General features: G+C 35.0%; 1 protein-coding gene across 1 annotated transcript; it reads right to left on the bottom strand.

The window, feature by feature from the left end:
- Nucleotides 1-11,007: 11,007 nt before the first annotated feature.
- On the bottom strand, nucleotides 11,008-13,139 carry LOC111903076 (transcription factor MYB52). Its single transcript, XM_023898870.3, has 3 exons — nucleotides 12,657-13,139; nucleotides 11,599-11,970; nucleotides 11,008-11,445 (listed from the first exon to the last, which is right to left on the bottom strand). The coding sequence occupies exons 1-3, from the start codon at nucleotides 12,769-12,771 to the stop codon at nucleotides 11,249-11,251; spliced, it is 684 nt and encodes a 227-aa protein (XP_023754638.1). The 5' UTR covers nucleotides 12,772-13,139; the 3' UTR covers nucleotides 11,008-11,248.
- Between the last annotated feature and the right edge of the window lie 807 nt (nucleotides 13,140-13,946).

Genomic DNA, 13,946 nt, shown 5'->3' with positions numbered 1-13,946 from the left:
AATCCCCCCAAAGTACCACACATAATCAAATAGATAACAACATGCATAAATGAGCCTTCAGCCTGACCGGACTGCCGCACATGGCATACACTCTATCTGGACCGCTCTTCGGGCATTCTTCCTGACTGGACCGCCTCTCAGGCCTTCAGCATATCCGGACCGCCTCAGATATCTTGTTCTTCATCACAAAGCAGGACCGCCTCAACCCAACACAATCATAACATGTCGACATATACAATAACAATCAATGACCAACAAACACAAGTAATCATATCAATCTAACAATCTAATGCCTACTCAATGAACACAAGTAATCATACAAATCTACCAGTCTAACACATACTCAGTGAACACAGATAATCATACATATCTACCAGTCTAACGCATACTCAGTGAACACAAATAATCATATAGATCTACCAGTCTATCATATAACCAACATGACATCAATCCAATATACCAGGATACATAATCCAGTGGGCCGACCTTGGTGCCTTCGACCCATAAGTACAGTAAGGAAAACTCACCTCACAGTTTGAGAAAGATAGCTGAACAGATCACAACTCCAACTGCTAGCTCTACAAATCACATATACAACAAATAATGGCCTAGTCTCAAACTACAGGTCAAAATACCCAAAATATCCCTAGGTTAAAATCTTGGTCAAAAGTCAACTTAGTCAGTCGACACGTCGTTGTTAGCCTCTAACCACGCCGTGGGGACTATAGGACAAAATAGTTGCAAGGCAGCCATCCGCCACGTTGTGGTGACCCATTCGCCATGCCGTGAGGATGCTTCAGAGCAGCTTAATCCAATAAGCTCTTAATACATAAAACCAACCGTTCAATCTTTCCAGATGGCATTCTCTCATCCAATTGACCATAAAAATCATTGCTTTATAGGCATGCATGTCTAATGCATGTCTTGAGCTCAAGCTAGGTCAAATAAAGTAAAAAAAAGGGCCAAGATCTCATAAAAGAGTTCTATAAAACTCCAGATCCAACACTCCTAACCACAAAGGAACTCTAGGGATCCATAAAGTTGGCAACTTTATGGAATCCCAACATTCCAATGAGTCCCAACATGAAGAATAAAACATAGAAACCTAGATCTATGCACAAAAACCCAAAAGCTTAGAATTTGAGGACTTACAAGATTCCAGAAGACGTACAACAAGATGATGAGAAGAGTTGCTTGTTGAATCCAAGTCCAAATGACACCTTCTTCTTTTTCTAATCCCTAAAAATCAACACAAAAGGCGTAGAGAGAAAATAGAGGTTAGGGTTTGCTTGGAGGCTGAGAGAGTGTGATGGAGGCTGAGGGTGAACAATCCTAGCCATCACATTTCCTTAAATAGGGGCGCAAACCCTGAATATTAGAGTTTCTCATTAAACAACTGACACGTCGTGGTCATAGGCTGCCATACTGTGGCGGTCATTTAAAATTCGCGATACATCGACCATCACCACGTCGTGGGATGCCTTCACCACGACATGGTCCGGCCCAAAATCCAAAATACATTAAATTTAAATACCTCCAAGAATCCGGATGTTACATTTTTACTCGGTATTTTTGGAACATTTCATTTTTTTTTATGTATTTTGGTATTTTTTTTACTTCAAGTTTTACTATAAGTTAACTATCAGACCTTTAAATGAAGAAAAAAACATTAGAATATTTCAAAATAAACATTTTTCCAATGCGGTCCTTTGCAATTAATACCATTTTTACATGTAATGTTACATGTACTTGTGGTTAGGGTGTTATGGTGTTTAACTATAACACCCGTAAATACATACAGAATTTTGTATTAAGGCGTTATAAACTTAGAATAAACAATAATAATAATAATAATAATAATAATAATAATAATAATAATAATATATGAATGTTAGAAACTAAAACTAACGCACATGATAGATTTTGAATATAAAAAAAATTAAGGGGTATTGCTGTAACATTGTTTTAACTTGATGTATAATACGGTGATACCATATGGCTTAGATGCAATAAGTCCTTCTCACGCTTAACACACAAAACACATTTTCATGATGTGGTGTTACATCACGACGCTTACTGTCTACACATTTTCATGACATGATGTTACATCAGAGCCCTCACTGTCCATAATTTCTCACCACTGTATACAGTAGGAGTACAACGTCCAACAGCTTAATGTGCAGTTTTTTATGATTAGACGATTGTTATAATTTAGGAGTAGTTTAATATATATTTGTATTTGCGTTTAAAAAAAACACAATTGTTATAAAGGTGATTTCAAGAGCATCTTCTACTAATCGTACAATTTGGTTTTGTATTGAAATGATAAAAAATTGTATAACATTTAATATGAATGTAGTTTTTTCCAACTCACCGTAATACTTCTAACATTAAAAAAATAATAAATACTTAGGTTTGATGTATATAATTAAATTTTATTGTTTAGATTAGAAAATTCAGGAGAGTTATCTTGGAACATGAGTCGTATGTGGTAGTTTGAAATAATGATTTAAAACATTGTTTAAAGGTTTATAAATCATTTTTAACATTTATGAAAGTCCTAAAACATTAAAAACGTTTAACAAAGAAAAATTTGTTGTTGAAAGTGTATATGGTGGCCATTATAATCGATAAAAAAACTAAGTTAATGGTATAAAAGTCTCAACTATTTCAAATATTTGAATCTTTTTTAAAAGCTTATTTAACTATTTCATTTTCTTCAAAATTGTACCACCAATTATGCCTTAAACTAATCACACGTTAAAATAATACATTAGGCTTGAGAAATTTGGTCAGTCATATAATTCATATAATGGTTGTAAATCATACGAAAATATAAAAATAAACACAAATTTATATATTTAAAGGAACCTAATTTTCCATCTTAATAAAACATTATAAACTAATGCATAAACATCATATAAACAAAATAATGTATCTATAACACATACGATTTAGAACAAAGTGCCCATAACCCCAAGTATTCATATTTCATCATCTTTCCTTTGTTTCCTAATGTTTCTCTTCTTCTTCTCAAGGGGATGACGAGTTAACGAATCATACATATGAATCATACATATGAAACTAACACAAATCATATTACCTAAATAGAGGCCCCAACTTATTTACTTCTTAGTATGTAACATGTGAACCATCACTCGTGTACCATATGGATCACTTGCAAAACCCGAAACATGGTAAATGTATTTTAGAATGTCGTTCACAACTTAATTATTTTGTCTCCATTTCCTTGATCAAATATCCACGTCTTTTTAAGTGTCTAAACCACACTAGTCATTCATGTGAACCGTCACTCACATACCATGTGGATCATTTGCAAAATCCAAAACATGGTAAAAGTTTTTCAGAATATCGTTCACAACTTAATTATTTCAATTCCATTTCCCTGATCAGATATCCAAAGTCTTTTTAAGTGTCTAAACCACACTAGTGATCATTCATTCAAACTTATTAGAACGGATGCAACATGCAACTTATAAAATGTTTTGAAACATATGTAAAACCATTTTAGAATACCCATTTTATAAAGTTTTTTCTTTATGACAATTTACTTGAATGAATGTACAAACAAGTGCATAACATAATATGTAACAAATACATCAAAAACTAGGTAATACATAACACAATATATACATGAAAAACCAAGGTCCTACATCTTAGAGGGGACACATGCTAAATAACTATATATTAATTTGATTTTGACTAACACGTAACTATATTTTGAAATGGAATATAAATGTTTAATTTTGATAGTTTCATTTTTTGAATATTGTTGCTTCGGTTGTAGACTATTCAATTTTAGGAAATTTGCTTTTAGAATACATAAATTTGGGAGCTTTTGATTTGTATTCAAAATACAAAGATTAAATTAAATCTAGAATTTTGCACACATGTGTTGGAAAGATACTGTGATAGATTTGTGATAACAATGTACCTTTTAAAAAAACTACTTGCGAAAACATTTTGTCACTAATTTTGTCGTTGATTTGCAAAAACTTTGTTGCTAATTATGTTGTTAATAGACAACAAGTCTATGGCGTTGGTCTCTCACGAATGGGCAATAAATTAAGGATCAACGACATAATTGAGATGAAATTTTTCGCCAATGATGCCCATGTTTCTAGTAGTGAAAGAGATTGAGTTGTGTAGAACTTGTTTGAGAGTGTTTTCATGTTCATATTCAAGTATATGGGGGATTTGGACCCCCATACGGCCAGAAGGGGGTTGCCTTAGGTTTGGACACAATCATATATAGGCTTTTGTGACAAATTTATGGGTTAATATCATATTAGCCCAAGGAACTTGTCATTTTTGTTTTAAAAGGTCACTAAATTGTCTTTTTTTTCATTTATGGGGAATAAAGTCAGATGTCAAATGTTTAAAACACCATTTTTGAAGAAACAACCGGGTAAGTCGGTTGTTTGTGGGCCACATAACTCAAAAAAATGCCATATTTTTATTTAGGTTTATTTTTTTTGGATTTAGAAGCACCCCCCCCCCCCCCCCCCCCCCGCCCCCCAGACGACGCATTTTCCCTCCGACTTTACATATTCTTTTTCAATTCCGGCAATAAAAGAGTTAATCGGACCAAAAGGAGCAGAATAACTCTTGAAAATGATCGAAGAAAATTCGACATTAAAGCTCTAAACCATTTTCGATTCGAGCTCGATCCCCCCCCCCCCCCCCCCCCATCGGATCAAAAGGGGCAGAATTCCAGTGGATTCTAGAATAGAATCGAAGTCTATGAGAAGTAAACCTCTCGAAAATGTAACGACCCAAAAATCATGACTAAAAATTTCTATTTAAAACATTACTAAAACCAAATTTATAAAAACGTATCATACGTCATAACATAACTTTCGAGTATTAAATTCAAAACATAATCTCATTATCAGAGTCAAACATTCCCAGGCTAACTGCCTATGGTGTGTGCACTGCAATCTTCCCGAACTCCTCTTTTCAAAACTGAGTACCTGAAACCAAAACTGAAAACCGTAAGCACGAAACTTAGTGAGCTCCCCCAATCTACCACATACCATGCAATAACATATAAAGCACATACTGGGCCTTGCCCACTGCATCGGACCGAGGTCCGGACTAACTGGGGCCTTGCCCCCTGCATCGGACCGAAGTCCGGACTAACTGGGGCCTTGCCCCCTACATCGGACCGAAGTCCGGAACTAACTGAACATAACATAACATAAACATATCAACTAGCATGAACACACATATACTTCATACTGCATCGGGTCGTAGCCCGGAACACATAACACATAAATCCTGTCTGGGCCACGAAGGCATCAAACATACTAACTACTGCATTGGATCAAAATCCGGAAACTACTACTAGCTAAACGGGTCGGCATTGTGGCCTTAGACCCGTTCCTACTGGAAGGAAACTCACCTGAACTGCTGAGCTCTGCCGATAATCCTCTGGCTGCTGATCGACAATCCCCCGAGCCACTGCTCCTTCAGCTCTCCGAGCTACCAATATCAGTATGACACTTAGTCTGTCAGTCCTCTAAAAGTCAACTAAGTCAACTCTGGTCAAAGTCAAAATCCTGGTCAAAGTCAACCTTCCAGGTCAACCCTACTCGCCGAGTCCACCTAATGACTCGCCGAGTTCATATGCTCAGGGTCTTTCTATTCGCGACTCGACTCGCCGAGTCAGTCCATGACTCGCCGAGTCAACTATTCCCGAGTCCTGACCTGTCCAACTCGCTGAGTCTCCACCCGACTCACTGATTCTAGTTTCAACTCGAAGGGTTTAGGGTTTTGCGACCTGACACGCCGAGTCCAAGAATAGACTCGCCGAGTCCAAGGCAATCTTCAACCAACTCGTCGAGTTGTTCTTCCAACTCGCCGAGTTCATGCCTAACTTCATCCGACTCGACGAGTTGTTCATCCCACTCGTCGAGTTCCTCCTCATCTTCATGCTACTCACCGAGTCCACTCGAAGGACTCGTCGAGTCCATTCAGATCTACATACATGCAGAGGACTTTTGAGTCATGCATGGACTCCAAACTGTAGATCCATTCTTCTAAAGCCTATTCCTTACGTAAAGTGGCAAACTTTACGTGTAGCTAACGACATCTAGGCTTAAAACACTATAAACTAGGGTTTGAGACAAAGGGGCTCAACAATCAACCCATAGACTGATGCTTTATGATTCTCTAGGCCAAGATACACATAGATCTGAAGTAGCAACTTCAGATCTGGGCTTCTAACTCGGAATAGGTCATAAACTTGTCCTAAAAGTCCCAAATCCCAAGATAAAGGTTGATCTATATGCAAAAGAGGGAAGGTAGTGACTCATTACCTTCAAATGCTCTGGAAGACCTCACAAACTCTGGATCTACTGCCAATTCTTGAATCCCCAATGAGTGCCTTCTTCCTTCTTCCTTCAAATCACCCAAAATGGCAAGAAAGCTTGAATGAGCAACAATGGAGGCTTAGGGTTTCTGGTTCTGGACTATAGGGCCGCAAATGAGCCCTAGGGAAGAGAATAAGATGCTTAAATAGGGTACAAAGTACCGAAATTAGGGTTTCCTCGTTCAGACCCAACTCGCCGAGTTCACGAGCCAACTCGCCGAGTTGGTCACTTACTCGATCCCCCGGATCCCGCTCTGACTCGTCGAGTTCCTCCCTGGGCTCGACGAGTCCACTCCTTGACTTAGGGTTTCTTTCTTTTTCTTGGCCTTTCTGATCTTGGGTGTTACAGAAAACCTGCTTGGAAGACAAAGGAGTGTTGGTGCTTGTAAGGAATTTTCTAAATCTTCAATCGCCTTCATGTTTTCCATTATCTTATAAACCCAAAAAAAACCCCACAAGACATGAAGATCTAGATTTTTGTTGCTTGGGTCTAATTTAAGACGTGTCTCATTCCTTGTTTTAATCATTTCCAGATCTAGAGAGGGGAGAGATGAATAATGAAGATGAAGGTAATGCACATCTAGAACCCTTTTGTTCTTTCATTTTTGAAGCTTGAAATCCATATATAAATCGAAGTCAGAGCTTGAAATCTAAAAGTTCCCCAAACAAAAATACACCGGAAAATGTTTTCCAAGTCGGTGATTAATGTTACACAGTAAAAAATACAGTGAAAATAGTAGAAAGGAAAAGGGAAAATGACTTAAAATGGTAACGAAGTATCAAAATTGTACAAAAATGACCATTATTGTTCTTTTAGTACAAAAAAATACCAATGAACTAAGATTTTATACAAAAAATACCATTTAACTTTATGTTTTGTTCTTATTTATCCTCATGGTAATCGGGTATTCAATGTAATCGTCTACCACCATCAATCCATCACCTTATTCCACCATTTTCACCGAATACCACCCTTAATACCTCCATTATCATCCACCATAAGCAACTTTACACTATCACCAAACGCCCCACCATCATCCCCTACCATTTGCGTGTAAGGCAACCTCCATTCACACACTTTCATCATTTTCTTCACCTTACTTGAACCACCGAACACCACCACTTTCTATCCATGATTCCCACAGTCAACCCCCATAACCTTTACAACCTTCAATCACTATAAACCCCCCCCCCCCCCCCCTTATTTCTCCATCACATCCACACCCTTTAACCTACCTCCATTACAGCCACCATCGACACCATTTCCTCTCCACTGTTGACATCTCCTGTCACCCTAATTACAGAACACCCACTCGTTATTGAGCCTCAAACCCACACATTCATCTCCAAATTTCTAGGCCCTATACATTGTCCTCTTCATCCCTTAAACCTGCAGAAAACACAAAAAAAAAAGGAGAAGGAAGGGTGGTGATCGAATCAAGAAGGGTGACCCTTTAAACCTACAGAAAACATGAAAAAGAAAGGAGAAGGAAGGGTTGTGATCGAATCAAAAAGGGTGAAGAGGTGAGTCAAGGGGCATACTTGTAATCGAAAATGGGTGTGAAGAGGGAAGGCCTCGGTGATCTATTGGAGGATTTCTTGAAGACTCCTACAATCCCACTTTTGAAATCGATCAAAGCTCACTGGTGATCAAGCATACTCTTTGATGACAGATTTCAAGACAGTGGGTAGAGACACGCATCTTGTTGCAGTTGGATCTTTGCTTATAACCATGGAGATTCATTCTTCTCAAACACGGTGGCAGGGGGAAGCCCTAAATCGTTTCAATTTAGGTGAAATAATGAAAGGGAAAGTCACGAGTTATTCCAAATATATCTTATTTTCCTTATAAATAAAAAACAACCGGGTAACCTAGAATAGCAGGTAACCTGGTATTTTTTATACTAAAATAACAATAATGGTATTTTTATACAGTTTTGATACTTCATTACCTTTTTAAGTCATTTTCCCAAAGGAAAAAAAAAACATTGAATTGATGGAAACGGATATGGTTGGGCGTTGGTGATTAATTCTCGGTACAATGTATTTATGAAGATGATTTAATTTCTTTTTTCTAACAGCATTAATGACTACACTTAGCTGCCACTTAAGCATCCACCTCACCCGTTTTTTTTTTTTTCTTTTTCTGGCAGCAAAACCTTTTATCAAGGGTCAAGTGACTATTTCAACGGGTCACTTTATATTTCATTCCCTTTTTGTACAAAATAAATAAATGAGTGACCTATTAAAACAAAAATGACAAATTTGTTGAGCTAACATGACATTTACCCCAAATTTATTCATGATCTTGTAGTTAGGTGATTCAGTTGGGTCGCTTATGGATAGGTCTGTCAAATCGGGCCGTCGTGTCGTGTTTTTTTCTGACAGTACACGACACGACAAGATTTTTTGTAACACGAACACGACACGATGTCGTGTTTTTTTTCACTAACACGAAAACGAACCAATTAAAAAACGACAACACGACACGACACGACACGACAAAGATAATATTACATTACTAATATTTTATTTAATTCATATTTAATCATAAATAACACGACAAACACATGCTCAATCGTGTCAATTTCGAGTGGATTTGTAAACACGAACACGACACGACACAACATCGTGTTTTTTTATACTTGACACGAACACGACATGAAAACGAATTCGAATTTAGATTTCGTCCCGATTTCGTTTCGTGTCGTGTCATAATTGACACCCCTACTTATGGATAATATAGTGTGTTTAGAGTGAGTTTGGTATACTAAAGGGTGTGTAGTGATTCTACATAAATCTTCACTAGACTATGGGATTGGAGTATACATGTTAATGGAGCGTAATACAAGGGGACTAAACAAAGAATGGTTAACATCATTCCTATGTTGTTCCAGAAAATAATCTATCGTGTCTAAGTAATTAGGGCTAGGAAGAGATGTGGGGGATGTTTTAGAGTGGGATTGATACAGAGGGAGAGAGAACTATATTCGTGTAAACAATTGTTGTATTTAGCTGTCTTGTCATTGCAGTTCTCCGTGTGTGCTTTTATAGATGAAGTGCTTGAGACATCATGATGATAGTTCATACATGGATGCACTTTATTATCTTCATACGAGGTTTGCTATGAGTTAACATATGTACAACAGTTTGTCATATAAGTAGATTTAGGCAATATTATGAAACTACATGCATATCTTGGTTGTTATTCATCAATCCACATATACGTGTTTTACACTTGGCCTATCTATAACCTTTGTTTAGTGTTCAGATTTAGATGTGGGTCCCCCATTATTATATAGCTTCAATTATTATTATTATATTATTATTTTTGAGTTACAGTCGGTTTGGACTTGAATTTGCCTTAAATGTTATTCTACATGTTGGTATCATCATATTACCATTTAGATGAGTCAAGTGATTTGTGGAACAGGAAGATATGTTAAAACTAGATGATAGACCTATAAAAAACAGCCTTGAGGACATTGAACTTGAAAATAAATTTTTAAAAGTTTTAATTCAGAAATTATTTAAACAAAATAACTGAACACAATCGATATAAGTTTAAGATGTACATAGAGTTTTGCACATTAAATAATAATGATCCATTTGAAAAATAAAATAAACAAAAAAATAAATGTAAATGTATGTATTCAAAATAATTATAGACAAATATATACAGATAACAACAAATGTATTAAGCAAAAAAATGATGTAATTAAATATAAAGTGATAGTCTAATCCTCTTTTTAAATATTTTATCTAATTACATATACATTTGAGGTGTTAATAATCTATAAAAAAAAATCAATTTTTACAAAAAACAAGAAACAAATAGTTAATACATAAACATGTTAAATTGACTAAAAAAATAATATCAAAATTACCTTTATTGAAGAGAGAAATTTCAAACGTTGACGAATTTATGCGCAACAAAGGATCTTAACGAAGAAGAAGAATTATTTCAGAAAAGTGTTTACGAAAATATCTTGACAACCCTAAAGAGTTTTAATGATGTGGTTATAAAAAATAGCACCAAAAATCACGTTTTAAAGGTGCAAAGTGTAAACATTCGCATCAAAAAGTCGGGTTTTAATGGTATGTTTGAAATGAAACTGCACTAACAAAATCATTTTTAATGCGATTGTAGAAAACTACACCAACAAATATTTTAAATGGTGTGGTTCCTTTGTTTAGTGATGCGGAAATAAATTTTGATGATTTTATAATGTGGTTTAAGGATATAACTGCATCAGTTAAAAAAAACTCATCGCACCAACAAATGTTATATTGTGGTGGCATATATTGTGCATATGATGATATGTAAAGCTAAAGTGTTACATTTCAAAATTTTGTTGAGGACCGGCTTAAAAATGTTCAAATTGTACAAAAGGGACTTGTGGACGTTCGGTTGGCAATTGTTGTCATTCCAACCATTTGACAAAGTAGGATTTGATATACTAGCACGTTATCATTGTCAAAACATGTATCAATAAAATTGTCATATTATTTTGGAACAACTATAGTAAATTAAGATTAAAAAAAAAAAAAAAAAACTTATCCAAAAGGTATTAGAACTACAATTACAAAATATTTAACTTTACAAAATAAAATGAATAGTGTTTAGTCCATAATCCAGTATATATATGTTACAACTTGTAATAATCTTTTGTGTTGTTGGAAGTCAATGCATACATTGCTAGCTCTTGTCTATTGATGATCAAGAGAACTTAATGATAATCTAAGAATACATGTAAGTATCATCTCCTAGAATATCGAACGTATATTCTTTTATGATACATAAACTATGTGAGTCATGAACTGATCAACATCGTGGTTAACCATGCATCCTGATTAGTGTCTTGATGAACTTTTATCGACTGATAAGAAATCTATGAATGGTACAACGTGAATGTCTCTCCTTTTTTGTTCGGGTGCTTCTTGCTCCACCTCGACCTCTTCTTTTTTTGCATGATCGATTACTTCACTCCCGTTAGAGTCCGTATTTACAGGGAGAAAATTGTAAAACTCCACCCGTTGATCTCGTTTATCTAAAGCCAGATAATCAATTAATAAGAGAAAACAATCAAAACTAAAAGTAACAAATTGATACCAATGTGCTTAATTTGCACGTCGTCCTAATCTATTCCCAGCAAGTCAAATTAAAACAGACAATACAAATTCTAATAGGTTAGTGGGTATACCTTCATTTATCTTGAATTGATGAATCAGATTCATGGAGAGTTGTAGATGTGATGCAAGATTTCTTGAAAGCTCATAAGGGAAATAAGGATATCTGTCCGTAAATGCATGATGATGATGAGTAGCAGCATTATTGGTTCTCAGGAGGCCATGCATCCTTGTTGACTTTTCTCTAACCCTTCGAGCCATGATCACATGCCAATGGTTCTTCACAGCGTTATCAGTTCGACCAGGGAAAAGCTTGGCGATGTTAGCCCATCGGTTTCCAAATTCACGATGATAAGCTAGAAGCCGTTCCTCTTCCTCCTCCGTGAACGGCGTTCGGTTGATCTTTGGATCCAGTTGGTTGAACCATCTTAACCTACAACTTTTTCCTGTGCAAAAATCATACAATTCATATTACTACTAGCTAATTAATTAATTACGTATGAAGATATACAATCCATAACAAATCAGCAAAGATCATCTAACGAAAAGTACAGCAAACGAATAAAAATATGTAATTAATTCTTTCGATTATGAAAGTTAACAATGACGTTTTTTCTATATATCTCCTAATTCGTTCAAAAGAAAAAGGAGAAATTCATCAAATGAAAGTCCACGAAACGAATACTAACTCTTGGAATTAATACGTAGCAAGTAAGTTGAAATTTTCGGAAAGGATAACCTGTGAGAGGAGGATCGATCGTAACTTAAGTAATGAAACAAGATCTGATCTGCTTAATGGCGTTCCACGGATAACCAACAAAATGATCATCAGTGCAGGCATATTACTTTCGAATATTTCAGACGAGGACGAAGCAACGAAGTTGATAATTTCGCAAATCAAAGAAGAATACGAAGCAAGTAATTAAGTTGCGTATTTCGAAAATGACAGAAGAATGATGAACATAATGACAGCTGATCTACTTGGAATTGGAGCTTTTCAACTATGTCAATATTCCAGAACGATGACAAACCATTGAATTGAGTTGCATATCTCGAAAATCACAGAGACCATAGGAAACAAATAGTTTTTCAGAAGATGAAGACGGATAACGATCGAACAAGACAATTATACCTGATCTGCCTTGGAGCTTTTCAGCTATGGCGTTCCAGTTATGAGGTCCGTACTGTTCAACGAGTTGCCGGAGCTTCTGGTCCTCCGAGGGCCTCCAATGACCGCGGCTGCACATTGTGAAGAAAGTGTAGGTAGGAGTAGGAGTTGGAGTTGGAGATGAAAAAGTTATAAAGAAAAAGGAGAGGGAGAGGGAGAAGGAAGGTCTTGTGGTCTTTGATGGTGAGATTGATATATAGGAGGAGATCGAGTCTGGAGGTACCGTAGGAGTTGGTTTCTGTTAAGAAGAGTGTACCAGAAACTGATGCAACGTCTAGGCTAACTAAAACTAGCATATTTTCTATGCATCTTGGTACATCCATCCACTATATATAAATTAATAAATAAAATCACTTCTGGATATATAAAAGTTAAAATATTAATTAACAGTTTATTAATTTTGCATGTTATTGCCTTTCAATGTACATTTAAAAAAAAAAAAAAAAAAAACATATTTTATAAGTGTGTTATCAAATAAGAAACTCAAATACTCTAAAAATTGGAAGTTAACTTTAATAAATTAAAAAAAATTATTTTTTATCAATAAACAAATCATTATTCTACTTTTCATACCATATAAAATTCTATCATTTTTTTCCATTGAATTCTATAAAAAACCAACAAAACATTTATTTTAAATTTAAAAAAGTTTTATTTTTCCTATTAAACTTCATATTCATTTAGCACCAACCTGATAGTTCAATCAATATTATTCAAACTTCAATTAAACTATGTATTGTAGACACTCTTATTTTGTAACTTTTTTTTTTATAACGAGTATCTTATTTTGTTATAAACATATAAGTAGTGATTTTAAGATATATTTTTCATAAAAAAAAAGACCATCTAAAATATTTTAATATATTTTTGTATAAAATATCTTTCATTATATATATATATATATATATATATATATATATATATATATATATATATATATATATATATATATATATATATATATATACACACACGTGTGTGTTAAGTGAGTGGAGTATATGTGTTTAAGGGTGGAGGAGGGGAGTTGCTTGGTGGGATAAATTCCGTTCTCCTTTCAACGTCTTTCCAAGTTTCTAACCTACAACGTCTACTTATAAACAACCTTAGTCTTGATAACTAAATGAATAATAATGAATTAGTTGTAATAGAACATACCATATGCTTTAAAAAATATATATTATATGATATGTTTAATAAGCAAAATCAGATAAACTAAATCTTGATTTGATGATAACAATGGATTATATATAAATC

This window comes from Lactuca sativa, chromosome 9 (genome assembly GCF_002870075.4).
Source record: "Lactuca sativa cultivar Salinas chromosome 9, Lsat_Salinas_v11, whole genome shotgun sequence".
In the NCBI taxonomy this organism is placed as follows: domain Eukaryota; kingdom Viridiplantae; phylum Streptophyta; class Magnoliopsida; order Asterales; family Asteraceae; genus Lactuca; species Lactuca sativa.
Note: the sequence above shows the minus strand (reverse complement) of the source record. Positions and strands in the feature narration are given on the sequence as shown.